General features: G+C 51.0%; 10 protein-coding genes across 10 annotated transcripts; 7 read left to right on the top strand and 3 right to left on the bottom strand.

Moving 5' to 3' along the window:
• Positions 1-1,526: 1,526 nt before the first annotated feature.
• Positions 1,527-2,908, bottom strand: BO82DRAFT_397700 (uncharacterized protein; the record flags this gene model as incomplete). Its single annotated transcript, XM_025638964.1, has 3 exons — positions 1,527-1,882; positions 1,983-2,666; positions 2,713-2,908. The coding sequence occupies 3 exons, from the start codon at positions 2,906-2,908 to the stop codon at positions 1,527-1,529; spliced, it is 1,236 nt and encodes a 411-aa protein (XP_025496736.1).
• A 1,477-nt stretch (positions 2,909-4,385) lies between these two features.
• On the top strand, positions 4,386-4,956 carry BO82DRAFT_428456 (DUF167 domain-containing protein; the record flags this gene model as incomplete). Its single annotated transcript, XM_025640445.1, has 2 exons — positions 4,386-4,701; positions 4,804-4,956. The coding sequence occupies exons 1-2, from the start codon at positions 4,471-4,473 to the stop codon at positions 4,954-4,956; spliced, it is 384 nt and encodes a 127-aa protein (XP_025496735.1). The 5' UTR covers positions 4,386-4,470.
• A 242-nt stretch (positions 4,957-5,198) lies between these two features.
• Positions 5,199-5,750, top strand: BO82DRAFT_360824 (uncharacterized protein; the record flags this gene model as incomplete). The annotated part of the gene is made up of 2 exons (XM_025636790.1): positions 5,199-5,335; positions 5,396-5,750. 2 exons carry the CDS (start codon positions 5,199-5,201, stop codon positions 5,748-5,750), a joined length of 492 nt encoding a protein of 163 aa, XP_025496734.1.
• Positions 5,751-8,242: 2,492 nt separating this feature from the next.
• Positions 8,243-10,506, top strand: BO82DRAFT_325739 (UPF0187 domain membrane protein). The gene is made up of 7 exons (XM_025632887.1): positions 8,243-8,799; positions 8,872-9,019; positions 9,075-9,159; positions 9,216-9,341; positions 9,393-9,742; positions 9,798-9,971; positions 10,024-10,506. The coding sequence occupies exons 1-7, from the start codon at positions 8,593-8,595 to the stop codon at positions 10,368-10,370; spliced, it is 1,437 nt and encodes a 478-aa protein (XP_025496733.1). The 5' UTR covers positions 8,243-8,592; the 3' UTR covers positions 10,371-10,506.
• A 1,221-nt stretch (positions 10,507-11,727) lies between these two features.
• Positions 11,728-12,676, top strand: BO82DRAFT_370887 (class II aldolase/adducin family protein; the record flags this gene model as incomplete). The annotated part of the gene is made up of 2 exons (XM_025637240.1): positions 11,728-12,004; positions 12,072-12,676. 2 exons carry the CDS (start codon positions 11,728-11,730, stop codon positions 12,674-12,676), a joined length of 882 nt encoding a protein of 293 aa, XP_025496732.1.
• A 3,292-nt stretch (positions 12,677-15,968) lies between these two features.
• On the top strand, positions 15,969-17,434 carry BO82DRAFT_370886 (uncharacterized protein; the record flags this gene model as incomplete). Its single annotated transcript, XM_025637239.1, has 4 exons — positions 15,969-16,169; positions 16,225-16,529; positions 16,598-16,922; positions 16,973-17,434. 4 exons carry the CDS (start codon positions 15,969-15,971, stop codon positions 17,432-17,434), a joined length of 1,293 nt encoding a protein of 430 aa, XP_025496731.1.
• Positions 17,435-18,452: 1,018 nt separating this feature from the next.
• On the bottom strand, positions 18,453-19,591 carry BO82DRAFT_370885 (uncharacterized protein; the record flags this gene model as incomplete). Its single annotated transcript, XM_025637238.1, has 5 exons — positions 18,453-18,728; positions 18,828-19,174; positions 19,229-19,275; positions 19,317-19,409; positions 19,467-19,591. The coding sequence occupies 5 exons, from the start codon at positions 19,589-19,591 to the stop codon at positions 18,453-18,455; spliced, it is 888 nt and encodes a 295-aa protein (XP_025496730.1).
• Positions 19,592-20,569: 978 nt separating this feature from the next.
• On the top strand, positions 20,570-22,581 carry gatA (4-aminobutyrate transaminase gatA). The gene is made up of 4 exons (XM_025634092.1): positions 20,570-21,047; positions 21,116-21,151; positions 21,231-22,393; positions 22,454-22,581. Exons 1-4 carry the CDS (start codon positions 20,797-20,799, stop codon positions 22,498-22,500), a joined length of 1,497 nt encoding a protein of 498 aa, XP_025496729.1. The 5' UTR covers positions 20,570-20,796; the 3' UTR covers positions 22,501-22,581.
• A 153-nt stretch (positions 22,582-22,734) lies between these two features.
• Positions 22,735-23,908, bottom strand: spt4 (transcription elongation factor SPT4). Its single transcript, XM_025634091.1, has 4 exons — positions 23,601-23,908; positions 23,248-23,445; positions 23,144-23,196; positions 22,735-23,061 (listed from the first exon to the last, which is right to left on the bottom strand). The coding sequence occupies exons 1-4, from the start codon at positions 23,676-23,678 to the stop codon at positions 23,028-23,030; spliced, it is 363 nt and encodes a 120-aa protein (XP_025496728.1). The 5' UTR covers positions 23,679-23,908; the 3' UTR covers positions 22,735-23,027.
• Positions 23,909-24,438: 530 nt separating this feature from the next.
• On the top strand, positions 24,439-24,591 carry BO82DRAFT_397691 (uncharacterized protein; the record flags this gene model as incomplete). Its single annotated transcript, XM_025638963.1, has 1 exon — positions 24,439-24,591. A coding segment is annotated over one exon (153 nt), but the record flags the coding sequence as incomplete, so codon positions are not given.
• Between the last annotated feature and the right edge of the window lie 34 nt (positions 24,592-24,625).

Below are 24,625 nucleotides of genomic sequence, written 5' to 3'. Positions count from 1 at the left end.
TGTATGAAGATGAAAGGTGAAAACGGAAGGCTATCGGATATGTGAAGTCGGGAACAACCGAGTCTGCTATAGTACTTGTATCGGTGAAAGGCTATTTATTTGTTCTTTAGCCCTGTGATCAGGAGAATGAAATGGTCGTACACCAGGGATTGAAAGTTATCTGGGACTTTGGTAAGGTTTTATGTAAAAGGCAAGTGGGAAATGTGTTATAAAAGAAACAAGATGGACAGGAACGCGTTAACTGCGTTGACTTGCCATCAAGGGACTTTCTTAATTCTACCGCTAGTAACAAGCGGTGTGGAAGGCGGAACAATAGGCTGATAAGAAATGGTGCAGTGGCTATACACAGTAACTTATCCGTGAACCGCATCTTATACTTCCTTTGCTTGATGGTCTATCATGCTAGCCTCATCCACATCTCGATAGATTTCAAATCATGCATAGGTCTTGGGGAAAGCACGGCCCTCAACTTGGCTATGTTGCATGGCTTCCAATTCACTCACTAAGCTTTGAGTCTATGGGGTCTACATAGTTCTGGGCAAGTATATGGTCTGCTCCGAGCCACGAAGTATATGGGATATGGTGGGCAGAGTACCAAGCTTGGTCCAGCCTCCTGTGCTAGTAGGAATACTCATATATCTCTACGTAATGCGCAAAAGACAAACAATTCTGTTGTAGAAACTTGGATGACCGCCTAGCTTGGTCTACCGTGTGCAACTTCCTCCTAGAGCGATTGACAGCTACACATCCACGAGCCATAGTTCTGCATGAACATCTATCTTTGCGATAACCTCACTACACTTCTTGAAGTCCATTGAAGCCTAAGGATATAATGACTATCAGTATACCAGCTCATTTCGGCTATCATGACATGCTTCCCGCAATGTTCACACAAGGCACCATGACCAAGTCAACTCAACCTCATTGAATCCTTTCCCATTACCATCTTCGTCACTCGATCTTCGTCACTCGCAACCTCGAGGCGATATCCAAGCGCAGGATCAAAGAACGGGGAGTTCATTTGAAAGCTCAGTGAGCCACACTATTAGTAAAATACGAAGATGTCCAGGTCACCTCACCCATAAAGACCATTTTTCATTGTGGAGAAAGAAGCTATCATGAGACAACTTTTGGGTGATTACACACTTTTCCTCTTTTCTCCTCTCCTCGAAACATTCATTGAAACTTCATCTCTTCAGCCCACCGGTTTTCCTTCCTTTTTCTTTTTTTTTCTTTTTCTTTTTCTTTTTTTTTTTTTTTTAGATAATTTCGCTATCTCATGAACCTTCGGAGCCCAAACAGAAGAAAACGAACAGACCGAACGCTAAAGACAGAAAATGGAAGACAGAATAGAAAGGTAGATGGTGCGTGCCGCGTGTTGGAGAAATATCTTGCCGATCTGCTATGAGAGCCAAGTCAGCGATATATGAATGAAGGATCTCTTGTTTAAAAATCATACTAACAATTCTCGAGTCCCCAGAAACTGAAGAAGCTGCTTGTATTCTTTCCAACCATCAAGACTGGCGTCAGATGTCAAACTCTCCATCGCCCATTTCCCGGTACAATGTACTCAGGCGCCACGGCTCACGGTCGTGATAGTCCTGCATGATCCTGTCAAAGAGGCTATCTGTAGGCTGAGCCTTTGACTCGAAGTCAAATGATTGCAAACCCAGAGCCCAGTCCTCAATGTCGACGATGCTCGAGACCTGCGCATCTGCAGTCAAATTACTGCCATCTGAAAGTGGTGCCCATCTGGCACGCAGCGCGATCTTCTCTTCTTCAAAGAGCGGCATTCCAAAAGATGCGAAGTAATCATCCGTCTGGTTCCACTGAAAGTCATCTTTGATATCTAACTCGGTATCATACGGATGGCATAAAGGCTCTAAGAAAAAAAAGGGTCGTTAGCTCAACGCTAGCAATGTGACCCCGAGACACGTCTGCGGTCAAAATGCAAAAACAAACAATGGCCAAGCCAAGCTCACCGATCCATGTATGCTCCTTCAGAACGAGCTCAGGAGCTTGCTTGGTGTTGGTAGCTGTTGAGACTGGGACTCCAGTCCTACGGATGTCCGATTTGTTCCTTTGCGAGTATTTTGGGATTTTCTTTGCCAGCTTCTTGCCTTGGTACAATGCGGGAAGGGGAATTCTGCCGCCAGCTTCTCCTAGAACTGGGTTGATCAAGCCGGGAGTGATCCCACGAGTGGTGTTCAGGCCAAGGCTGATGCCTTTAGCAACCAACTTCTGCTCGATTTCAGCACCTAGTTCAATGCTCTTCTTGTTTCCGGAGTCCCAGGCACACAGGAAAAACGCCTGACGGAATCGGCCGCCTCTCTGCTGGAGGGCGTTGGGTTTAACACTGTGACCCCTTGGCATTCTGTCAAGGATGTCGTCGAGTCGAATGCGGCGGTCCAGTCGGATCCAAGCCTCCACCCGAAACTCCTCAACATCCGTGGGGATTTGGTCAGGCAGAACAGGAATATCTCTCAAATACTTTCCATTGATTGGATATGCTTTCATTCCTATCTTGGACTTGCTCTTGGGCCCGACGGGATGGAGCTGATACAAGATGTCGGGGAGATTGTCCCATGACCAATCCTCTTGCTCAGGAAGGGTCTGATCTAACACAAAGCTTGCATCTTCGCAAGCAATCTGTGATGCTGATGCTGCTATTGTTGTTAGTGGCCAGTCTTGTCCGCAGGACCATGGACACACCTTGGTTGGCATGGTTGATTTCCTTGACGTTAAACGCCTGGCTTGTCCGCGGGACCACGGGCATACCTTGGTCGAGTCGGTTAATTTCTCTGACGTTGAATGTCTGGCTTGTCCGCAAGGCCATGGGAATACTTTGGTTGCTTTGGCTGTTTCTCTTGACGTTGAACGTCTGGCTTAAACCCAGTGGCACATCCATTCTGACGGGAGAGCTACTAAAGCCTAAGCACAAGCTGCTCAGCCGTGAGGGATGTCTGACAGAGAGAAAGTTCGAGTAAGAACAAGAGCAAGAAGGTGAGAACCTATGAGAACAGGGGGGCTAGATTGAAGCTGAATGACGTCAAGAGCGTTGACGAGAACAGAGTTGATATGAGATACGAAGACAGTCTTGATCGAGAATCGTTGAGAGTAGAGAGCAGACAAGAATGAAGATAGGTCTTCTGTGTTGGAGCACCTCTCTTTGGTGGCTCGTTGATGGGGGGCTGGGACTTGGGGCTTCAATTGGGTTAGATGTTTCAAAAGTCTCAATGAAAGGTGAATAGGGCTCTCTAGCTTGCTAGCGAAATGCGTTCGCTTCACTCGGAGCTTTTTGACAATGCGAAATCATTACCTGCGAATCTATTGACAATCACTGTACTGCTGGATAAAGCATGATTTGCACGTTCACCGAGGTGCTGATTCAGAGAAGGGTGTATTGCTATGAGAGCTATAATACAGAGAGGCGAGTATACAACTTTCCTTCTGCAGCGAAACCAGCGCAACGGGCGGTAGCCGTGAGGTATCAACCTCTTTCGAAAGCCTAACCATACACATGTTCTAACCAGGCCAAGCCCTGTGGAAACTTCTGGGGGGCTTCATGGCAATAGTTGAGTCTTTTGAGAATTCCACCTTGGCCAATCATATGACTCATTCGGGGCTGGTGAGCAAGCTTGTCAAAAGTCTCGACAATAGCTATAACCATCCAGTGATTTATTCTCCCTCTATAGACCCCGCATGTGGATCCAGATATAACGCACAGCCGGGGAAAACTTCAGACAATGAGCTTTGTACACGGGAGGTCTTTCTTTGTCCGAAGGGACCCACCCTGTAAAATCGAGTGGCTGGGTACTGCTCCTGTATTCGAAGACTATCCCACTCTCTTGTGCCTTTAGAACTTTGGAGTAGGTCTTGTGAGAAGTGCGGGAACCTAGCTAACCTGCAGTAGGCGGTTCAGCAGCTTTAGGGGATTTGAAAGATGCTTCCATTTAGTAATGACAATGTCAACCCGGAAGAGGCCGAGCACCTCAAGTCTGTGTATCTCCTCTGCTAAGATACAAAGCTTCTCTTATCATTGAACATGGCGTAACAATTATTAAACCGTATGTCTTGAGAGCGTGTGATGTCATCAACACATCGGAGTAACACCTGTTACTTCATCAACTGTCACCTTCCATAACCGCGAAGTGGCCTTTGTGGTGACATTACAGTGGACTCAATAATGACAAACTGCTTAGCGACCAAGGAGTTGTAGCAAGAAGCGAGTGTGGTCTTGAAGACCCTGATATTGACTCGTGTACTGTGGTCGGGTTCGAAGTATACAGGCAACCAATAACAGGATGAGCCAAGACAAATTCCCGATACTTAGTGCTTTCTTCCCTCCCACTGCAGTATTCGGTCAAAATATCATCAGCAGTACTGTACTGCACCCCTTGAAGTATTGCTATTTTATATCTCCGTCTGATTCAATCCCCCCAAAAGCCAATCAATCCTTTCATTTCAAATATGACTACGCCCCCTATCCTCCGTTTGATTCCAGCCGTAACCCCGAAGTCCCGTGTCGCATCTCAGCTTCCCAGGCGGTACAGTCTTCAGATAACCTGCAACGTGAAGCCGAACGCTTCCAACAACCGGGAGGGCATCGTCGACGTAAGTGCAGACCGGGTTTCTGTATGCGTCGCCGCATTGCCCCGGAACGGCGAGGCAAATGCAGCGGTCTCTCGCATTGTCGCACAAGTAATTGCCCCTTCGGATTCTTCCACTTCCCTGTCTAGCGTGCTCGCTCGTCGCATACATAGTACAGTGTTTGATCTGTATGATATCAACTAACAAGCTCAGGCGTTCAAAGTGCCCAAGTCAGATGTGGAAGTAATCCGTGGGCTCAAGTCGCGCGACAAGACCCTCAGCATCGCTAATTTGGAGATCGGATCCCAATCCGAAGACGAATACATTCAACAGGCACTTGAGAGGCTGAGAAAGGCATTAATTTGATCGCTCTTCAAATCTCTGGTGATTGAATTGTCTCCGACCGGTAACTTTAGCTGCCAGACACATAGCGGGAACGGCGATCGCGCCCGTGACATCACGGAGGACGGGAAACTCCCCGACTATTTTTTATCCTCCGATTGTACCGCAGTTCAACAGTCTTCACCGAACCTACTTTCCAACGAAAAGGACCCCAAGGTCATCTTTCAACTACCTTGCCTTCCGAACCATTCTCAACATCAGTCGAAATGTCCACCACGTCACAATCTCAGCCAGCACAACCGGAGAGCGCGAAGCGCAAAGCCCCGACCGAGCCAACCTCCTCCGCACCAACATTGACATTCACCACGCGCAATCCCCTCTGGACCTACCTCAAGCTCCAATTGTATGTTCCTCTCTGTCCTCTCCTCTACTCTAAGAAATTCGTTCATCAATTGTATTACAGAACGCATCAGCCCCCCGTCTCCCAGTCAACCCTCACCCAACCACTCGACCCTCTCACAGCGCGCACCTACCTCTCCGCCGCACTCAACCAATTTCTCGGGCTTTCCGGCACGGCCATCTCGATTGATATACTGAAGATCGACCCTCCCACCAGCACAAATGCCAAGACAATCTGGATTCGAGTCCCCGCACCGGATGCATCAGCCGTCGTCGCGGCACTGAGTTCGTGGGTCGGGGGTGGCGGGCCGTCGGGCGACGCGAGTGGTGCTGGCAATGTTGCCTGGCGGGTTTGTGCCAAGGGAAACTTCCTCCAGGCGCTGGTGAATGGCTCCGGCGCAGAGATGTTCGTGCCGTGAGTGTCTGAACTCGGTATAGCTTTCTTGACTTTGTTCACCCAAGGAGAGATCTGAACCATCGACTTGAGGTTGGACTTCGCATGCAATGCATTACCTGCCGAAGTGCTGCGTGCTCGGTGACTGAGGCAGCGATCATTCCGGTTACTGGAGCTGGAACCGTGGTCTACACCAATCGCTCGGCCATCTCGGGGCTTGCCTGAATCTCAGACACACAGCGGTTCCGGCACGAAGCCTAACCTGTGGATATTGAATGGTCGCGTGGTGGTTTTGTTGGTGACTTCCATGCAGCAGCAGCTCTTCTTTTGTCGGACTCGGACTCGGCTCAATCCAACAATAGGCAAAGGGCTGAGGTGGAAGTTCGGTAGATTGGGTGGGAAGCAGATTGTCTGCAGTTGGAGCAATCGACTCGAGCGAGATGTATATAGGTCACTTGCGTCATTGGTTGCTGAGGAGGGATGGGAATATGGTGCCGATTGTAGACGCTCACAGAACTCCCGGTCCTTGGCTGGCACTAGGTAGCCAATATCTACTCCCGTCTCCAACCTCAAGATGTACCCCGGCATATCCTCTGCTCTTCCATACCTGTAAGACTAGCTCGTACATGGACCGACATCTCACCACCCTTCAATTAAAAAGGTTCAATTTCGCTGCACAAGCCTAACTGCAACCATACGACTGTCTATACAATTCCTGCGAGCTCTGAGCTCTTGCTCCAAGGCATGACTAATGAATCAGATAATACTCCAAAGGTGCCCCTGCATGGCACGCGCACAGCCCGCAGGCGAGAGTCAGTGCAACCCGATACTTTGTCCATCCTTTCAGCCAAGTCGGCCGCGCAGGCCTTATTCGCCCCCTCAATACGCGACAGGTGGTTTTTACTCTAACGTTGAATCAGCCTTGCGAACACCGATATTAGGCACCACACCAGCACGATTACCCATTCTGAGTAACTTAAGGCGGCTGCTGTATGTACCATGACCTAGGTATATTACGAACGTTCTTCATGAACCGCACCCCACAAAAACCTTGCAGTCCCTGAACGAGAGATCAAAGAGTTTACCTATGCAATGCACCCTGTCGAGTCGAGACCCATCCATTCGCCTAGTTGACCTCAAAACTTGAAACGAGACAGCACAGCGTGACTGTCGTACTATGTATTTGCAGAGGTGGGTGTGTGGTAGGTTAATTGAGAAGTAAGACTTGGCAAGGGGGAAAGGAAAATCAGGGGTTGATGTGACTGACTGAATAACGCCCGAAGCATGGCATGGCATGGGCTTGGCTTACCAACGAGAACGGCGCAAGCCACTTCATGCAGGCTTACGGGATGATGAAACGGATGTTTGATGTGGGTGAGAGAGTTGATCTATCATGTAAGATCATTGTCCCCCCTCCTCAGACTCTCTCGCACAGAATACTAATCGCTGCTGCATTTCAAGGGATCCGTATGTTTTGGGCCTATTGCATTTTCGAAGGACTGAAAGAAAGTCTACCCCGTACCACCTGGTACTGCACAGTCAACGCATTGGTCGTCTTCCGAGCCAATTCCCCATGAACGGAAGTCTAGTTATTGCGGCTATAAGGATGCTACTATTTTTAAGGGTCCCGGACTCTCTCTCGGAGTACACCGTATCGAAGCTATTGCCAAGGGTACTTTATTATTGGACCGATGCAGCTCAGTTTCATTGTCTTCCCTGTAAAGATGGGTCGGCGATGGAACCTATTTTCGGGGGAAATATTACGAGGCTTGCCCCTGCATCAAGCCATGGCGTCGGATTCGGGTTGTTTTTGCCGCCACTCCCGATGATTGCCTTTTCAAAGGGCTGAAGATGGTGGAAGTCATCGAGTAGAGGAGACTACTCCTCTCTTGGAGTTATGCGAGGATCTGATTCTATGGCACAGAGACTTCCTCGATGCACAACAAGAATAGTGACAGTCCGGACGGATGAAGGAGGCGCAGGGGACGGGAAGATGAAGAATTGAATTGGCCAGCCCGCCAGTGAGCCAGTGTTTCAAAAACCCGACGGTCTGGCCTTTTGACAACCACCAAATCAACGAATCACGGCGGGCAGTGCGATGGGGCGGCAGTAGCCGTTCTGAACCTGTGAACGGATGTGACGTTTTGGCCCGCGTGGCGTGGGTGCGCCAACTGGCCAATCTCCCAATGGCCTACCAAATCCTCCTCCGGCCAGATGCCGATCGCCCTCGCCTTTGCCCCGCTCTGTTCCAACTGTTGTCAACTTGTTACCGCGTTCTTTTGGGTCTTGGGGAAGTTCCTCCATTGCCCTTGGTTTATTTGCATCGGCAGTGGCTGTACAGCACAAAAAAGAGGAGACAGAATACACGGTACCGTCCCCGTATTGTACGAGTACGCAAGCCGTACACGTACTTGACTGACTGACACTTCTTCTCGTCCATGGTCCAGAATACACCCTATTTGCGTTTGTTTCTCACTATAATTTTTTCTTTGCTCCAGACTAGAGCTAATGTGCGACCAACGCTTAAATTTAGTAGTTCCTCAACTCATATTAAGCGTCGATTCAGCTCCCAACCCCCCCTCCCCAGATTTCATTCCCAAATCTTCTTCCTTCTTCCTTCGTCTCACTCCTGACTTCGTCGATGTTCGGGGTGTTTTCCTTACTGAGTTACTCCATCCCTCGCTATTCACTCCCATAGTCAATTCAACTAGTCGACTACTCTCCTGTTTTCGGTTTCTCTGTGGAGCCAGTTCATCGTCCGTCTCCCAAGGCAGGTCCTTTGTGTGCGAGCCGTATAATTCCTACTGTGCATCGTCTTTGTTCCTCCTCCCTCGAATTCCTCTTACACCCCATCACCACCAGCAACCATGTCGGAAGAAGCAGGACATCAGGAGCCGCCTCCTGTCGCGCCGGTCCAAACTGCGAAGAATGAACCCTCCGCCAATGTACAAGAGAAACCATTCCGGCCGGGGCGCCTGACGCCACGCCCCAGCTTCCTCGAGAACCTCGCCAACTCCCGCGACAGACAATTCATGCTTGATCGACGCAATTCGAGTGAACTCAATCGATACTTTGTATGTCGTCGATGCAGTGACGCGCTACTTCTGACCCGTGTGGGAAGCTGGGAAGCTGACTGCAGTGCATAGCATGGCCCCCGCGATCTCGATAGACACTCCAAATGGCCCCTCGCCTTCCGGATGCATGGCAGTATCATGCCCAAAATGATCCTCCCCCTGTTCTTGGTTGCCCTCTGGGCGACTGCTATCACCTGCATCTCCCGCTTCGTACATTCTCGTGAGTTGGCCCTGTGAATGTGCTGAAAGGTCGTTTCTAATAATTGGGTGGTTAGTTGGTATCAATAGTATTCTGCTCACAGTCACCGGTTTCGTGGTCAGTCTGGCGCTTTCATTCCGCAGTTCTACTGCCTATGAAAGGTAAGTTATGAAGCATTGGATGTCGGCTTGATGTCACGGAACTAACGGTATGGCAGATGGGCGGACGGACGCAAATACTGGGCATTGCTGATCCAGACCTCCCGCAACCTCGCACGGACAATCTGGGTAAACACAGCTGAGCGCGAGGGGGAACTAGGAAAAGAGGATCTACTGGCAAAGCTGTATGCTGCCCGAATTTAAAAAGTGAGGAATGCATATGCTAACTTTAGTAGGACGGCTTTCAACCTGATCCTCGCCTTCGCCGTCGCCCTCAAACACAAGCTGCGCTTTGAGCCTGATGTTGGTTACGAAGATCTGGCAGGCCTGATTGGTCATCTCGACACCTTCGCCAAAGAGGCACACGACCGTCAAGTCCTGCAGCCCCCGAAGAAGTCTCTGTGGAAGGAAGTCGGTGAATCACTGGGCGTTTCGTTTGCAGAGTCCAACCCACGCAAGCTCATCAAGCGGACCAAGAAACCTTTGGGACATCTGCCGCTGGAGATCCTGAACCACCTGTCCGCCTACATTGACCGCTGCATTGGAAACGGAACCTTGACCTGCGGTCTTCACCAAAGTCAAGCCAGTACGCAATTCCGCCTCCCTTACACTCGTGTGCTTTCAAGCTAATGTCCTCCAAGTCAACGGTATCTCCAGCTTAAACGAATGTCTGACCGGAACGGAGCGTGTCCTCGATACCCCTCTTCCCGCCGCATACACCATCTCCATCGCGCAGATCTCCTGGATCTACGTCATGGTTCTTCCCTTCCAGATGTACAACTACCTGGGCTGGGTCACCATTCCCGGCTCTATTGGTGTGTACTAATCCATTGGCTGCACCCAGAACTCTACTGACTCACAACTTAGTCGCCGCATACATCATCCTCGGCCTTGCCTTCATCGGCAGCGAAATCGAGAACCCCTTCGGACACGACGTCAACGATCTGCCCCTGGAGACCTACTGCCGCCAACTCGCCAACGAACTCGACATCATCTCCGCCATGCCCCCGCCCAAGCTGGACGAGTTCGGCGTCCGCGAGGATAACTTTGTGCTCTTCCCGCTGAGCACCTCCGGCTACAACGAATGGAAGGAACGTTCCGTCGACGAGATCCGCGCCGCGCTGCGGTCGAAAGTCGTCGCCAACACGGACCCAGCAGGGTCGGAGACGACGACCATGGTTGGGAGCATGAGTAGCAAGCAGTCGTCGGTGTGAGAGCCCTGGTGAGGCGTTCAAAATGGCGATAGAAGAGTTTCGTGGTGCATTCATCATTGCAATGAGGGGGCGAGCCAAAATTCGGGATTGGGCGTCTTCGTTTTTTTTTTTTTTTTCAAGCATGCGAGTCTGGTGTTTTTGTTGTTAGGCAGGGTTTGCCTTCTGATGGATGGATGGGTTAGATGTCTGTATGGATTGGAATGTCTTCGGGTTAATCTTTTTGTTCCATATTCGGGCTTGGAAGTTGTTGCATCGATTCATCTGTGTAGCCTGTGTAGCCTGTGGATAGAGGCGTAAAATCGGGTCCATAGAGTCTCAATTCACTCACATAGCCGAGCTTGGATCAATTGGTCTGCAGACTGGCTCGATCGCTCTCTCTTGGGGAACTGTTCTCTTGTCCGATGTCCGACTCGACACACCCTGCTGCAACCGTGTGGATCTGTGCACAGTCGTCTGACTGTAGGTGTGGGTGGAGTCCAAAGTCTAGTGTGCTGGAATCTCCCCACTGACCCAGTTTCCGTACTTAGTAGATCTGACATACAGATTACAGTAGCGCAGTGCACCTCATGGTCCACAGTTCCACCCCCAGGGCGGCTCCTCCCATCGCTCTCTGGTCCATGCGGCTGTATGATCCCGTAAGGCCGAGCTCGGAAGATCGATATACTTATGTATGTATACAAGCAGGGAAAGGTCTACCAGAACATATTCCCCTGCCATCCATCCACCTCCATCCTCCATCATCAACCCAGACATCCTTTACACATTCCACTCCGTTGGATTCCCTTGTCGTCCCCCTCCGCACCTGTCAGCCACTGCTGCCTACGGTACGACCCATACCCTACCACTCAATCATGCAACAGATGATGACATCCGGACCCCCCGTTGAGCGGAACACACCCATAGCCGAACCCCTGCATCGAGGGGGTCGTCTCACCTGATTACCATACTTGCCTATTGCCTGTTGCCTAGAGCCTATTGCCTACGGTACCCTTAGGGTCCAGCAGACCCCGAGCGTGAACTCAACTCTCCTTCACGATCCAAGGGGGCCAAGGGTGGATCGCTTCCCCATTGCGATACCGAGGGGCGTCGATTTACGGTGCTGGTCCCTTCATCCCAGGGTGCTATCGAAGACCGGAAAAGCCAGAGCCCAAGGGTGGAAATGTCGACAGATGTGCGGGGTAAGCAGTTTAGATCTGAACGCCACTTGCCGAGGGAGGAACAAGCTATATGTGTGTCGGAGTTTCTCCAGAATCGAGTTCCAGTCTATTGTTATCTTCTACCTTGGTTGGCCTTTTCTTCTTTACTGCATTTTGAGGATCGCAGTCGTACAACTCCATTCTGCCTACGATCCAGAATCATGGCTCCATTGGTGACTGCCTCGGACCCTAACCCCGACCCGATCAAGCCCGGCAAGAGACCCGACGTTCCACCGCAGCTACAGGTCCTCGGCAAGACCAAGGATGGCAGGGACCTGAAAGTGCGCCGATACCCCGAGTTCCAGAGCCTGGAGGACGAGCGCGTATACCGGAAGCAGCACCTGGCGGCGGCGTTTCGTCTCTTTGCGGATCGGGGCTTCGACGAGGGTGTGGCGGGCCACATCTCCGTTCGCGATCCTATTCTCACTGATCATTTCTGTAAGTTTTGAGGCTGCTACGGCTTGGGTGTGTCTGCGGCTGTTGACGCGTACGGGAAACTCCCTAGGGATCAACCCCCTCTCCGCACACTTCTCGCTCATCAAAGTCTCCGACCTGATCTTGGTGGACGAGGATGGCTTGGTTGTCGAGGGCGATGAGCCCATCAACGCCCCCGCGTTCGCCATCCACTCGGAGATCCACAAAGCCCGACCGGATGTGAACGCCGCGTGCCATGCCCACAGCGTCGCCGGTAAGGCCTTTTCGTGCTTTGGCCGCGGGCTGGAGATGATCACGCAGGACGCACTTCGGTTCTACAAGAGCCATGGCGTCTACCGGGACTTCAAGGGTGTGATTCTAGACCGGGAGGAGGGCCAGCGGATCGTGGCTGCTTTGGGTGGCGGCAAGGCGGTGATTCTGCAGAATCATGGCCTGCTAACGGTGGGGGAAAGTGTTGATGAAGCGGCATTCTGGTTCATCAGTCTGGACAAGACCTGCCAGGCTCAACTCCTGGCCGATGCGGCATCCGCAGCGGGGTACAAGAAGATCATTATTGACGAGGAGGAGGCGGCTTATGCGGCCTTGCAGGTTGGGGGGCCGGAGAAAGGATGGTTGGCTTTTCAACCTTACTATGACGAGCAGGTTGCGAAGACGAAGGGTGAATTCCTTCTGTAAAGTGATTCGGATCATATGATGGGCCAGGGATGTCTGGCGGTTAGGCGCAAACAACCCCGCCGGACGATAGAGCCATGTCGGAATGGAGTACGGTCCACTTTCCAAGCCTATTGCTCAGGAGGGAGCCGGTTGACGAGCCAGCTGTCCATCATGATCATCTCCAATAGTGCGAAGGATACAGGGGGGTCAACCCTTGCTTTCATTGCTAGTGACATTAGGATGAGCCATTTCCTAACAGCTGTCAGGAAAAAGAAAGAGCATCACAAGTTGAAGCTGTGGTCATCAAAAGCAATTCCGTGGTACTGCATCCTAAATTGCTGTAAAAGGTTGATCAGAGATATCAATAAAGTATATATGCCTATAAAGTCGTATGCTGACCTGAGCAGTACCGGTAGATCCTCAAAGACTTATTTGCCTGAGCACCAGCTCTTGCTTTTCCGACGTCATGATCTGGCCCGGTTCCACGATTGTGGTTAAGGTTAGGATCCGATAACGGCATACCGTTGGACTTCACCCAACTTTGAGACCACACAGACCCTTCATTCTACTCATACATGTATAGGGATCGCTAGTGGTCCATCGTAGTGGCAAGCGATCGCCATCCACGAGCCAGAGCCGAGGAAACCCCATTTAGAAAATTGTTGAATGGGTGTTCGACCGGGCAGCAGCACGCCCCACCCGCAGGGTGAACTCTTGCCGGAAACGGAAAGACTGAATAATCAGAATCGGGTGCTGCAGCTGGGGAGAACTTCCACCGAGTCAATCTGCCCTGGATAGTCTCTCTCACTCCAACTGCATGGTGAGAAGGCAGCCTGATGCTGATATAGGTTGTCGAATAGGGACATAGGAGCTGGTGCCACGGTCAGCCTACCGTGGCGGACGATCTGTCTGTCGAACTCCTTGTATAACCTACCACTAGGGCAGAATGCAAACTGATCAGCGCTGTGCTGATACACCTACAGTATGGTGTCACACCTGAGCTGACAATCAAACAACGTGCAGTCACCCTGAAACCGAGGTTTGAAGCTAGCTCTCGAGTTTCTGAAGCGGTTGATGCCTTCGAGAACGAAAATAACCCTTCTCAAGGGTTACTAGAAACAGACAATGCACAAGACAATGCAGCCGTGTCTGTAAGCGCAGCGGGCACGCGTCCAGTCAGGCAGGGTCATGGCAAACATTGCTGGGACCATCCGCCCAAAGCATTCGTCAGTTCAAACGCCTGATAGTCGGAAGCTGTATCCCCCCCGGATGAGCGGACGGGTACTCTTCCACCTTATAGGAACCAGTACCAGCCTGCGATCGAGGCATCCAGCCTACAAGAGTGTGGCGTACCCTCCATGGTTCGACTGCTCCCGATGGTTCGATAAAGCTTATCGCGGTGGCTGCCGGCACTCTCTGCCAAAACTTGCCGGATGACCGCAGGGCAGGTGAAAGCTTCCACTTGACCAAATTCAGGGAAGGGATCAGGAGACAGATCTGTCATCACTAATGTCAAGAATTTGTCATTGTGACCGAGTGGTATGACTGCCAGCTGTGCGGGCAGGGCCAGGTCCTCAGAATTTCGGGTTCGCACTATTTCGCAAGGCTGGAAGATCATTGAGGTTTAAAACTTTAAAGCAGGCTGCGGCCCATGATTGTCACAGCCGTGTATCTGATGGAGTAATTCGCTCCACTTGTGCTCTGATCGGTAACCCGTTTTAGAATCCCATCTTTAGCCCCTTCAGGTAGGGTGGATCTGATGAGGTGTTCGTACGGTCGCTGGGGTTGTCTGCGAGTATCTACTCATACTACTCAGGAGGTATATGTTTGACCTCGTTGTAGAGGGTTCAGTGTGTCGTAGGCACCTGTTCAATGCCAAGTCGAGTTTCGAAGTCTTCTTGCGTACTATTTGATTGGCAATTCAGGGGGGAACGATCTGCTTTCAGCTTGAACGAAAACCATGTCTTGTGCGGAGTAGACTTGACAGAATAACAGAACACATGGACAAATGGAGTGAGTGACAAGGTATTTTCTGCATGCTGCATGGTGGATGCAAGATGCAGGAACGAGTGCATGCCATGAGGATGGCAGCACAATTGCCGATGACAGACGCAACGTATGCAGCAGGAAGCACATGTATAGTGATCAGTGTGAACTGTGAAGGTACTGTACCTAAGGAGGTAAGGTAGTATTCAGAGTACGGGGTATCCTCCGTAGTTTGTAGTAGCGTTTCAGCTGCTTGGTGGAATTGAAGATTGTACCGAGGAGATGAGATTGTTGTCTGGATGCCCAGTGTCTGCGGGGCAACCCTTTCCTCATCCGGAATCTGTCTCGAGCGCCACCACACTACATCCCGCTTAAATGAGGAGACACCACGAGCTCATGTTCAATTGTGGATTAGTTATGGATTGTGGAGCAATATTCCTTCCCTTCCTCCTCCATCTCCTCCCACCTCCATCACATCGGATTTCACATCCACCAAGTTAACCCAGTTGGAGGCTGACGGATTCTCGTTGGAGAACCCCTCTGAATAGCCAGCAAATGAACCCCTGTCCGCAAATTTCAGGTCAGTTTCTTGACTATGGGTGAATAGACTTTGGCACCCTGGTTCACGCTGACCATCTAGACTTGGGCCGGTGAATAATGGCTCACTCGCTACAAGCATTAGATCAATTCCGCCGGCATGTGGAGCAGAATGTGAACGACGGTTCAACGGATCTGCCTGTTGCTGTCCTGTGCACCCCGTGAAACCCCCGGCGATTCTCTCTCTCTCCCAGTGGCTCCCCTCCTCGCTATTGTCTGGCCGATACTACCCCATTGTGGAGTCAAACCCACTGTCTTCATTGGAGGACCTTGACTTGTTTCTCAGCTTTGCTGGGATCGATCTGAAATTGGTTGCCCCCAGCCAAAGTCAAAATGTCAAGGTGGGCTGGCTACTGGCAATTCATGGTTGGAGAAAGGGACCAGGACCTGAATCGGCGGCAGTTCAAAGAGCTGCGAGTGGGTACCTCATTCCTGGCTATATTATATCCCCTGTCGCCCTCCCATCATCGATGCTGTCAACTAGCAAGTGGCGTCAGTGACTCGGACTCAAGTCTGTCATTGCGATAGATTCTCGCTTCACGTTACCCTCTCAGTGATAATCGGATCGTGATTATGGCCAATGTGATTAGCAACTATCTGTCCGGGGTTGCTGGTGATTATGCTTGAATTCCAACTGAACGATCGCATGTTTGAACAACCCTTCGCTCCATCAAAATAATTCAGCAACTGAACCCCACTCGAACCTTGATTCGAATAACCTCGTCCTAACATGCGAATTCCACCCGCCAGTGTCCTGGCGACATGGCCCACGCCTAACTATGTCGACCCTGTGACTCGTGGAAACTATGTGCTTATCGTGAGCGTTGTCCTCCTCAGCGTCGCATTCGTTGTCACCTGCCTCCGCCTCTATACGCGTTTGAGGATAACCTGCACCTTCGGTTTCGATGACATTCTCATCATTTGGGCCCTTGTGAGTATCAGATTGCGAAACTCGTAATACCTAGCTGCTGACTATCGTGCGTCAGGCTTTCGCAATTGGAATGTGCGCTGTAACATCTATAGCAACTGAAAACTACGGTTGGACCCGACACATCTGGGATATTCCACCTTCTTGGCTGCCAGCTGTCAACAAACTCAACCTGGCATTCCAAATGCTCTTCTCCTTGTCTTCCAGTATCACAAAGCTTTCTTTGTTGTGGTTCTGCAAGCGTTTACTTGGAGCCGGAAGCAAAGGCCTATATTCCTCTTACAATATTGTGCTGATCATTGGCATGGTCATCGTGCTAATATGCTGTCTTCTATTTCTCTTCATCTCCATCTTCCAATGCTCGTGAGTTTCCGCCCTAAGACGCTCTCATCACAAGCGCATCTTACCGTGAATACGTACTAATGATTTAGGCCTATACGCGCATACTGGGAAGTGGCACCCACATACCCCTTCCATTGCCTCAACGACGGTGCTGCTGTGTTCTCAGCCAGTGTCGTGAACATTTTTACTGATTTCCTCACCACCGTTCTCCCAATGCCATTGATCTGGAATCTGAAGATGCCTGCTCGACAGCGAGTTGCTGTTATCTCAATCTTTGGATTGGGAATCGTGGTTAATGTGGCTGGCTCCATCCGGACAGTTTACGTCTGGAAGAGCATGGTGGCTTCATATGATACTACTTGGGTGGGCTGGCCTGTCCTTCTCGCTGCTTCAATAGAGATCAGCATGGGCTTGGTATGTTATCATCTCTTCCTGACTGATTCAATTTTGTCTGACTCGTTTAGATCTGCGCTTCTGCCCCTGCGTTGAGGCCCCTTGTCACCTTCTTTTTGCCCCGTCTTCTCCAGTCCAGTCGCCGCTATGCATCATCTTACAGCCGGAAGAGCCTCCCACCAAAGGGATGGTCTTCGAGCGCGCCTACCAAAGAATCAAGAATTGAAGATCGACAATATGGCTATCAAGGCGACACCAATGTCGATCGGTTCGAGGTTTTGCGTACGGTGGAGATGGAGACTTGGTCTGAGATCAAGAAGCCTGGGCATGCCGACAGCAACCAGCCCTCGTCAATATCGAACCATATGCGGGTTGCAACACCTACACATCACGTGGAATTGAAGAACCACGGTGTGGTCTACACGTCGCCTGGTAGCGACAAGTCTACTGCTTCCCTTACTCGAGATTTAAACTCAAACACCGAACGATCGACGACTGACCGGTCGACAATTGATGATAAGAACTTCTTCTAGTTCTTTCTTCGATTCGATTAATTTTCTTACTATGTCTTCATACAACAGACTTTCTGCCATTACGATGATAATGCTTAACGATCGTAATCGTGTTCAACACATGTACGCATCATGTCTACGCACAGCGCCGTGCACTTCTGGCAAGACCCATTCCTTTTCTTTTTGTATACAACGATTTATATCTACATTCTGTGTGTAAATTGAATTTTATAACACCCAAGTTATGCGCTCGCCATGACGAAGCGACTCCAACCTCAACTTGAGCGATGTCTATTCAAATTACTTGCAGCTGGCGAAGTGCTAGAAGTGGGTCGATGGAGCAGCTCCGCAATCGGATCCCGCACTCCCCACCTGGCACTCTGACTCGGTCACTCGAGAGGTTCAGCTTGGTTGCCAGATTGGCCTGACCGGGCCGGCACTGCATCGCGTAGACTACCTTCTTCGGGCTAGTTCAAGGAACACATGCCGGCCTCACCAGATGCGGGCATACTAATGCAGGCACCAAGAGGTGCTTACGTGTTTTCCTTTAGCAACCCTGCTTCTCGAATCTCCGCGTCGCTCTTCCCTCCGACACTCGACTGTCGCGTGTCACACAGTAACTTCGAATAGACAATTCCATTGTATTAAAGCCCGATCTTGGTATCGCATTGTAGAACATACTAGCAGGGGTGTATGCACGTGTGGAACTTAAGAAGATGGCTGTCAAGCAAAGAGCAATCTAGACTTCCTCGTGGACTCCGATGCGATAGATTAATCCTCCGTACGCCAGGGATTTCTATCTTCTGTACCGCGGACCGGTGAAATACTGTGTCCCCCAGTTAGCTTTATCCCTTTGAGTTTAGTGCTCTAATACTGGCACTGTCATGTCACGGCCCTTTTTCTCAGTCCGATACACTGCCTTTTTTTATTCGACCGAAGAAACTGCTTGGTCACAGTGCAGCGTGGTAAAGGCATCCCATCGAATGCTAATGTTGTGACGTCCTGTAGGCCTGGGGAATCACCCGCCCTGTTTCCTCACCTAACGAGTCTGTCTGTCAAAGGCTCTCTTTTCTTCCCCCTTCATATGCCTCAGGCCCCGTTCTCGCAGTTCGGAAAAGAAGCTGAAGGCGGCGTCGAACGTATCGAGAGATGTCCAGCCATCCCGTTTCACAAAGCCTTCGATACTGTCAAAGAACTCCTGGACCTCGTTCCAGCCCTTGCCATCGCCGGCGTGGCTATGTAGTTGCGTGAAGTGATAGGGACATTCGCCTTGGATGCCGAGTTCTGGCCAGTGTCTGAGATGAAAGATCAGATTCTGTCCAAAAAGGGAAGATGATACCTTTCCACGTTGATGAGTGCCTCACGGAAAGAGGCGATGTCATCATCCCAAATTGCCGGGTCGTTGAAGGGGAACGCTGTCTGTGTAGTCCACGATCGGAGAGGGTTGGGATTGAAGGAAGAGCGGCCCTGCCCACAAGCCCTGCCAGTCGATGACAGCCGTTATACGGCCATCGTCAACAAACAGATTCGATGAATGAAGGTCTCCGTGCCACAAAATGGGGCGAGTGAGGACGGGGTCAATGTCCATCATAGCTGGAGCCACTTGGAGATACTTCTCCAAAAGCTGCAGATGTGCATGTGGACTATTTTGGGCTGAAGAGATTAGAGTAGCTTCGCTCAATGGTTTTGAGATGACAAAACGTTTGATCCACTCCAGTTCACGCCGGCCAACACTTCGCGCATATTCTTGGGGTGTACGCCCTGATAGAAATCAAGACAAGAAACAGTGCGAAACAGCAGTATGGAAATGCTTACAAGGACTCCGCGGGATCTGCATCGACGAGCGTTGTTTCTTCCAGAAGCTGCGTTCGACGGTAAGCCCAATACTGAACTTCTTGCAGACTCTCTCTCTTTCAGTTCGGAGGAAGCGCTGTTGGTAAGCGGCGCTGGAACTGCGCTTTCCACTGCATCGTTCGCGAAGAATATACTACCAAAGCTGACAAGTTGATCAGATTTCGCACACGCATTTGTCAGTTAAACGGTTTCAACATACTGAGAAAACGACACCGCCAGCATATTTGACTCGAGCGTCACTATCTCCCGCATAATGGAGAGCTTTTTGTCCAGATTCAGCTGATCCCAGATGACTCCAAGCTGTATGCCAGATGCTTCTTCCATAATAATGTATTCCGAGCCAACGGCGTTGTTTGACGTGGCACTCCAATCAAGGACTCTCGGCACGGGGATTTGAAGGACATCTCGGGCCTGGGATCGAGCATGAAGTGCACGACGTCCCATGTCAATATTTATTTACTAGTGTATGGTTGCGAACAATTCGAAAGGACATATCGCTTGTTGTTTGTGGAATCGTACATGTGCATATTCTAGGTGATGGAAACACTGTAGTCAGGAAGCGCAATTAGAAGCTTTTCTGGGTTCAATGTCATCAACCAGTGGCAAGTACCGTGTGATGATTTGCTCTCTGACCCGATCGCAACACAATTTATCTCCGCCCGGATTCTGCGGGCTTTGCGGGCCGACTTTTGGGTCTCATTCAAGTCCACACAGAACTGTCTTCGCTAATTGCCACTTAAGAAAGTCATGCTAACGAAGCTTTGTTCTCATGTATGCAGTCCATACCCATTGTATCTTTATAGCAGTATGAAGTGAAGCCCGCATGCTCGTCGACGTTGCTTGCTTTGTTGAGGAACATTCCTTATCCTGCCTGCCAAGCCGACCGATAAGAATGATCTGGGGAACTGGAAGCTATCTCCAACTTCCACATTGCCGGGCTGCTGTTTTTCTCACCGCTGCAATTGTGAAGCCACCATTGCAAAGGGAAAGTCGTTCCGGAGGGAACACAGTCCGGACAGCATCGGACCGAATGATGAGCAAATGGATAATCGATGCTACTAATAGTCGAGTGATCAGGACTGATTGTGAGACTCCATTTTATCGGCGCATCTGCTGTATCGCCGAGCACGGGCATATCCTGGGTGGTGATTGGTGCAAATCGCCGAGGAGAGCTCTCTGGCGCGGGGCAGCTTCCGCCAGAGCTGCTTCTTTCTCCGCACCGAGGCCTGGTATTTAACCAGGCGCGCGGCCAAATTTGGAGGGGACTTTTTTTTGTTCTTGAATCCTCAAGTGTCAATTATCCTCTTGACTATCCATTGCAGCTCCATCTTGAATCTTCCCTGCGGATTGTCGACCATTAGGCTGGTTGGGCGATCTATCCTCTCCCCCCTCACTCCCTTATCTGTCGTCATCGCGTTATCATCCCTCTCCACTCCGCTTCTTTGTCCTGGTTGTGCCTGGCACAAGGGAGAAGATAATTCTACTCTTCACCAAAACCATCCATCAAACAATCCCCCTGTATATTCACAATGGCAGCTGTCTTCCGCTCCAGCCTCAAGCTTCGCACAGCGACTCGCCTTTCGGCAGTCCGCACCCTCAGCACCACTGCCCACCTGCGGGCTGCTGAGAAGCCGTTCTTCCCCGACGAGCCCACAGCTCCCAAGTTGGCCACTGCCATTCCCGGCCCCAACAACAAGGCTGCTGCTCAGAAGCTGGACCAGGTCTTTGATGTGCGCAGCTTGAACATGCTGGCTGATTACTACAAGTCTACTGGAAACTAGTATGCCTTTTGAGCCCCTCCGGGTTATCGCCCTGAATTATGAGTTAGTAGCTAATTTTCGACCGCAGCATCGCCGATACTGACGGAAACCTTCTCCTTGATGTGTAAGCTACCATACTTCCTCTGACCCTGACTTTCCCCTCTATACATTGAGTCGCATCTAACGTGGTTCTCGGCAAACAGCTACGCCCAGATTGCTTCCATCCCTGTTGGTTACAACAACCCTCACCTCCGCAAGGTGGCCGAGTCTCCCGAGATGGTCAATGCCCTGATCAACAGACCTGCTCTGGGTAACTTTCCCTCTCACGACTGGGCCGACATCCTGAACACGGGCATTCTCAAGGTCGCTCCCAAGGGTCTCAACCAGGTCTTCACTGCCTTGGCTGGTTCCGACGCCAATGAGACTGCTTACAAGGCTGCCTTCATGTACTACCGCCAGCGCGAGCGTGGTGGCGCTGAGAAGGAGTTCACTGAGGAGGAGCTGCAGACTACCATGAACAACCAGTCCCCGGGTTCCCCTCAGCTGTCGATTATGTCCTTCAAGTCTGCCTTCCACGGCCGTCTCTTTGGTAGTCTGTCTACTACCCGCAGCAAGCCTATCCACAAGCTTGATATCCCTGCCTTTGACTGGCCCCAGGCTCCCTTCCCCTCGCTCAAGTACCCCCTTGAGGAGCATGCCGCGGAGAATGCCCAGGAGGAGCAGCGCTGCTTGCAGGAGGTTGAGCGCCTGATTAAGGAGTTCCACAACCCTGTCGCAGCTGTTGTGGTTGAGCCTATCCAGTCGGAGGGTGGTGACAACCATGCCTCTCCTGCTTTCTTCCAGGGTCTCCGCGACATTACCAAGCGCCACAATGTCCTGTTCATTGTTGATGAGGTGCAGACCGGTGTGGGCGCTACTGGAAAGTTCTGGGCCCATGACCACTGGAACCTGACGACTCCCCCCGATATTGTGACTTTCTCCAAGAAGGCCCAAACTGCCGGATACTACTACGGAAACCCCGCTCTGCGCCCAAACAAGCCGTACCGTCAGTTCAACACCTGGATGGGTGACCCGGCCCGTGCCCTCATCTTCCGCGGTATCACCGAGGAGATCGAGCGCCTGAACCTAGTGGAGAACACTGCCATCACTGGTGACTACCTGTTTGCCGGTCTCGAGCGTCTTGCTAAGCAGTACCCTGAGCACCTGCAGAACCTCCGTGGTAAGGGCCAGGGTACCTTCATTGCCTGGGACTCTCCCAAGCGTGACGAATTTTTGGCCAAGGCCAAGAACGTCGGTGTCAACATTGGCGGAAGCGGCCAGAGTGCCGTTCGCTTGAGGCCCATGTTGATCTTCCAGAAGCACCACGGTAAGTCAATCGGCATCACCTAACAGGAGTAAGATGATCAGAGGCTAACATCATCTGCAGCTGATATTCTCTTGGAGAGCGTTGAGAAGATCATCAAGCAGCTGTAAAGCGGCTTAATTGTCTACCAACATATCTTCTCTATCTGATACATTTGTGATTGAAATCTGGCGTTCAGTGGTACATCGGGCGGGTCGGCAATTGATTGGGTTCATTTCTTGCGTTTTACTTGAGCCAAATTCAGCAGCGTATGAAGAGGATGAGTTGATGCCTTGTATTTATGTTAGCATCGAGAAATAGCAATTGGATGCCATCAGGAAGGCAACATTGAATATTCATCTAATCGGGTATCGAGCATTGTTCGGGGTTGATCTTCTGAACCTTTGAAAGCTCGTCTTTGGAGAAGTAAGAATCGACGAGCAACCCCGGCGCAGTAAAAAAAATCCAAGGGGCAAGCAACCATGTTTCCCGGAATCAATCGCATACAGTACGAGAAAAAACAACCTAACCAAAACTCCAGTGTTGTGCAACCGCGCAAGGAACAAAACAAAAAGAAGAAAACCACCTCCCCTTCCAGCCAGAGTCTCCAGGCCGCGCGCCTTCGTCGAATAGTAAATATTGGATCGAGTAAGCCGTTCTACGCCTCCTCTTCCCCAGTGCTACCATCCCTCCTATCGAAAAAAGACAGTCAGTAAGCTTCTGCAGCTGGCAGGACATTTCCCCAAAACACAAGACAGAGAGTGTGGAGCATACGGAATATACTTGATCCCCGAGTCCTCCAAGCTGGAAATGATCTCATCGGGAAGCTGCAACAGTCATTAGTCCCCAGAACCACCGGTGGTATGCGCCTAACTCACCGAACCGGTCACCTTGACGGCGTATGTCCCCGGGACATAGCTATCCAGCCGCTGCCACCGAGCCACCCAGCTGGTCGTGGGATCGCGGAGCGTCAGCAGGCCCTCGAAGACCTGGGATGTGCATTCTTGGATGGCGTCGTTGTTGCCGCGGAGGCCGAGGACATTGTCGCAGTTGGGGCAGCCTTCGCGCATGAATTTCTGTGAGGCGGTGGTAAGAAGATCATGTTAGCTTTGGAGGAGAAGTCCCTGTGTCTGTTTGTGGCGCGGGAGGCATATGGTGTGAAATGGGCTGTGCTGGTGAAAGAGAGCCTGGTTGGGGGGCTCTTGGGGTAGGGGTTGGGTTTTTGACTCACGCTGTGGAGTTGGACGAGAGAGCAGACCATGCAAGCGCGGAGAGTGCGCTGCTGGCTGGGCGCAACGTAGTAGGACATTTTCGTGTTGGGGTTTGCGTGAAGGTTGGTTGGTTGGTTGGTGGGTTGAGGGGGTCAACGAAGTGGGAGTGTCACTGAGCTGCTGGACTCCCTGCCAGAGGTGAGGTGCCCTTATGTGTGGTTTTTTTGTTTCTTTGTTGCCGGTCGAAGGCTGGGCTGGATTGAAGGCTGGTACGCTGTGGAGAAAACGGCGACAGGTGTGGGCACTTTGCTTTGGGGGGGGGGGGACAATGGGATTGATAGAGCAGAATGAATGGCGATAATGAATGAATTCCAGGTAAGTTCGTGGTTTGCGAGGCCCGGTGGTGATTGCAGGTTCTCGAATCGGACCGGGAGAGTTGCCAAGACCGGAGAAAACGGGCGGACATCAAATAAATCCTCGGAAGTTGCTTCATGGCCTTCATGGCCGATTGATTGACTGGCAGTTCACAGCTTTGTGGGAGATCAAAGATCTTTTATCAGTCGAGATTGCTTCTGGTCTTGTTTCATTCTCTTACATTGATCTCTATCAAATTGGGCACTGACCGAGAGTCCTTGCTGTCCCCTTTTTGTGTCGTGCTCACTGCATCATCATCGTTATCGTCGCCTCTCTTGTTCTCTCTCGCTCTCTTTAATTCTCCCCGCCTCTTCCCTTACAATTAATTTGTTCCCGCGTGCTCACCTGCCGAAAACCTCCCCCTGCCATCCACCTCATTCTTACCAGGCCACTTGCTATCCCACACACTCCTCTCACTTTATCAATACCCTTATTATTCTTCCGATGGCGTCCTCCGATCTCGAGGCTGCCACTGCGCTGAAGGCGCAGGGTAACAAGGCGTTCGCGCAACATGAATGGCCCGCCGCCATCGACTTCTACACACAGGCGATAGAGAAGTACGACAAGGAACCCACCTTCTTCAGTAACAGAGCTCAGGTATGTCGCGCTGCTGTCGTCAACAGTCTCGCCA

Source organism: Aspergillus uvarum (assembly GCF_003184745.1).
Source record: "Aspergillus uvarum CBS 121591 unplaced genomic scaffold BO82scaffold_3, whole genome shotgun sequence".
NCBI classification, from domain to species: domain Eukaryota; kingdom Fungi; phylum Ascomycota; class Eurotiomycetes; order Eurotiales; family Aspergillaceae; genus Aspergillus; species Aspergillus uvarum.
Note: the sequence above shows the minus strand (reverse complement) of the source record. Positions and strands in the feature narration are given on the sequence as shown.

Bases quoted from the DNA above. Each gene is read 5' to 3' on its own strand.
- gatA (XM_025634092.1), top strand. From the start codon at position 20,797: ATGGCAGCTGTCTTCCGCTCCAGCCTCAAGCTTCGCACAGCGACTCGC. The intron at 21,152-21,230 runs GTAAGCTACCAT...CTCGGCAAACAG, and splicing joins GGAAACCTTCTCCTTGATGT to CTACGCCCAGATTGCTTCCA. The intron at 22,394-22,453 runs GTAAGTCAATCG...CATCATCTGCAG, and splicing joins GATCTTCCAGAAGCACCACG to CTGATATTCTCTTGGAGAGC.
- spt4 (XM_025634091.1), bottom strand. From the start codon at position 23,678: ATGTCCTACTACGTTGCGCCCAGCCAGCAGCGCACTCTCCGCGCTTGC. The intron at 23,197-23,247 runs GTGAGTTAGGCG...TGACTGTTGCAG, and splicing joins CCGTCAAGGTGACCGGTTCG to CTTCCCGATGAGATCATTTC. The intron at 23,062-23,143 runs GTATGCTCCACA...TTTTTTCGATAG, and splicing joins TCGGGGATCAAGTATATTCC to GAGGGATGGTAGCACTGGGG.
- BO82DRAFT_325739 (XM_025632887.1), top strand. From the start codon at position 8,593: ATGTCGGAAGAAGCAGGACATCAGGAGCCGCCTCCTGTCGCGCCGGTC. The intron at 9,342-9,392 runs GTATGCTGCCCG...TAACTTTAGTAG, and splicing joins GAGGATCTACTGGCAAAGCT to GACGGCTTTCAACCTGATCC. The intron at 9,743-9,797 runs GTACGCAATTCC...ATGTCCTCCAAG, and splicing joins TCTTCACCAAAGTCAAGCCA to TCAACGGTATCTCCAGCTTA.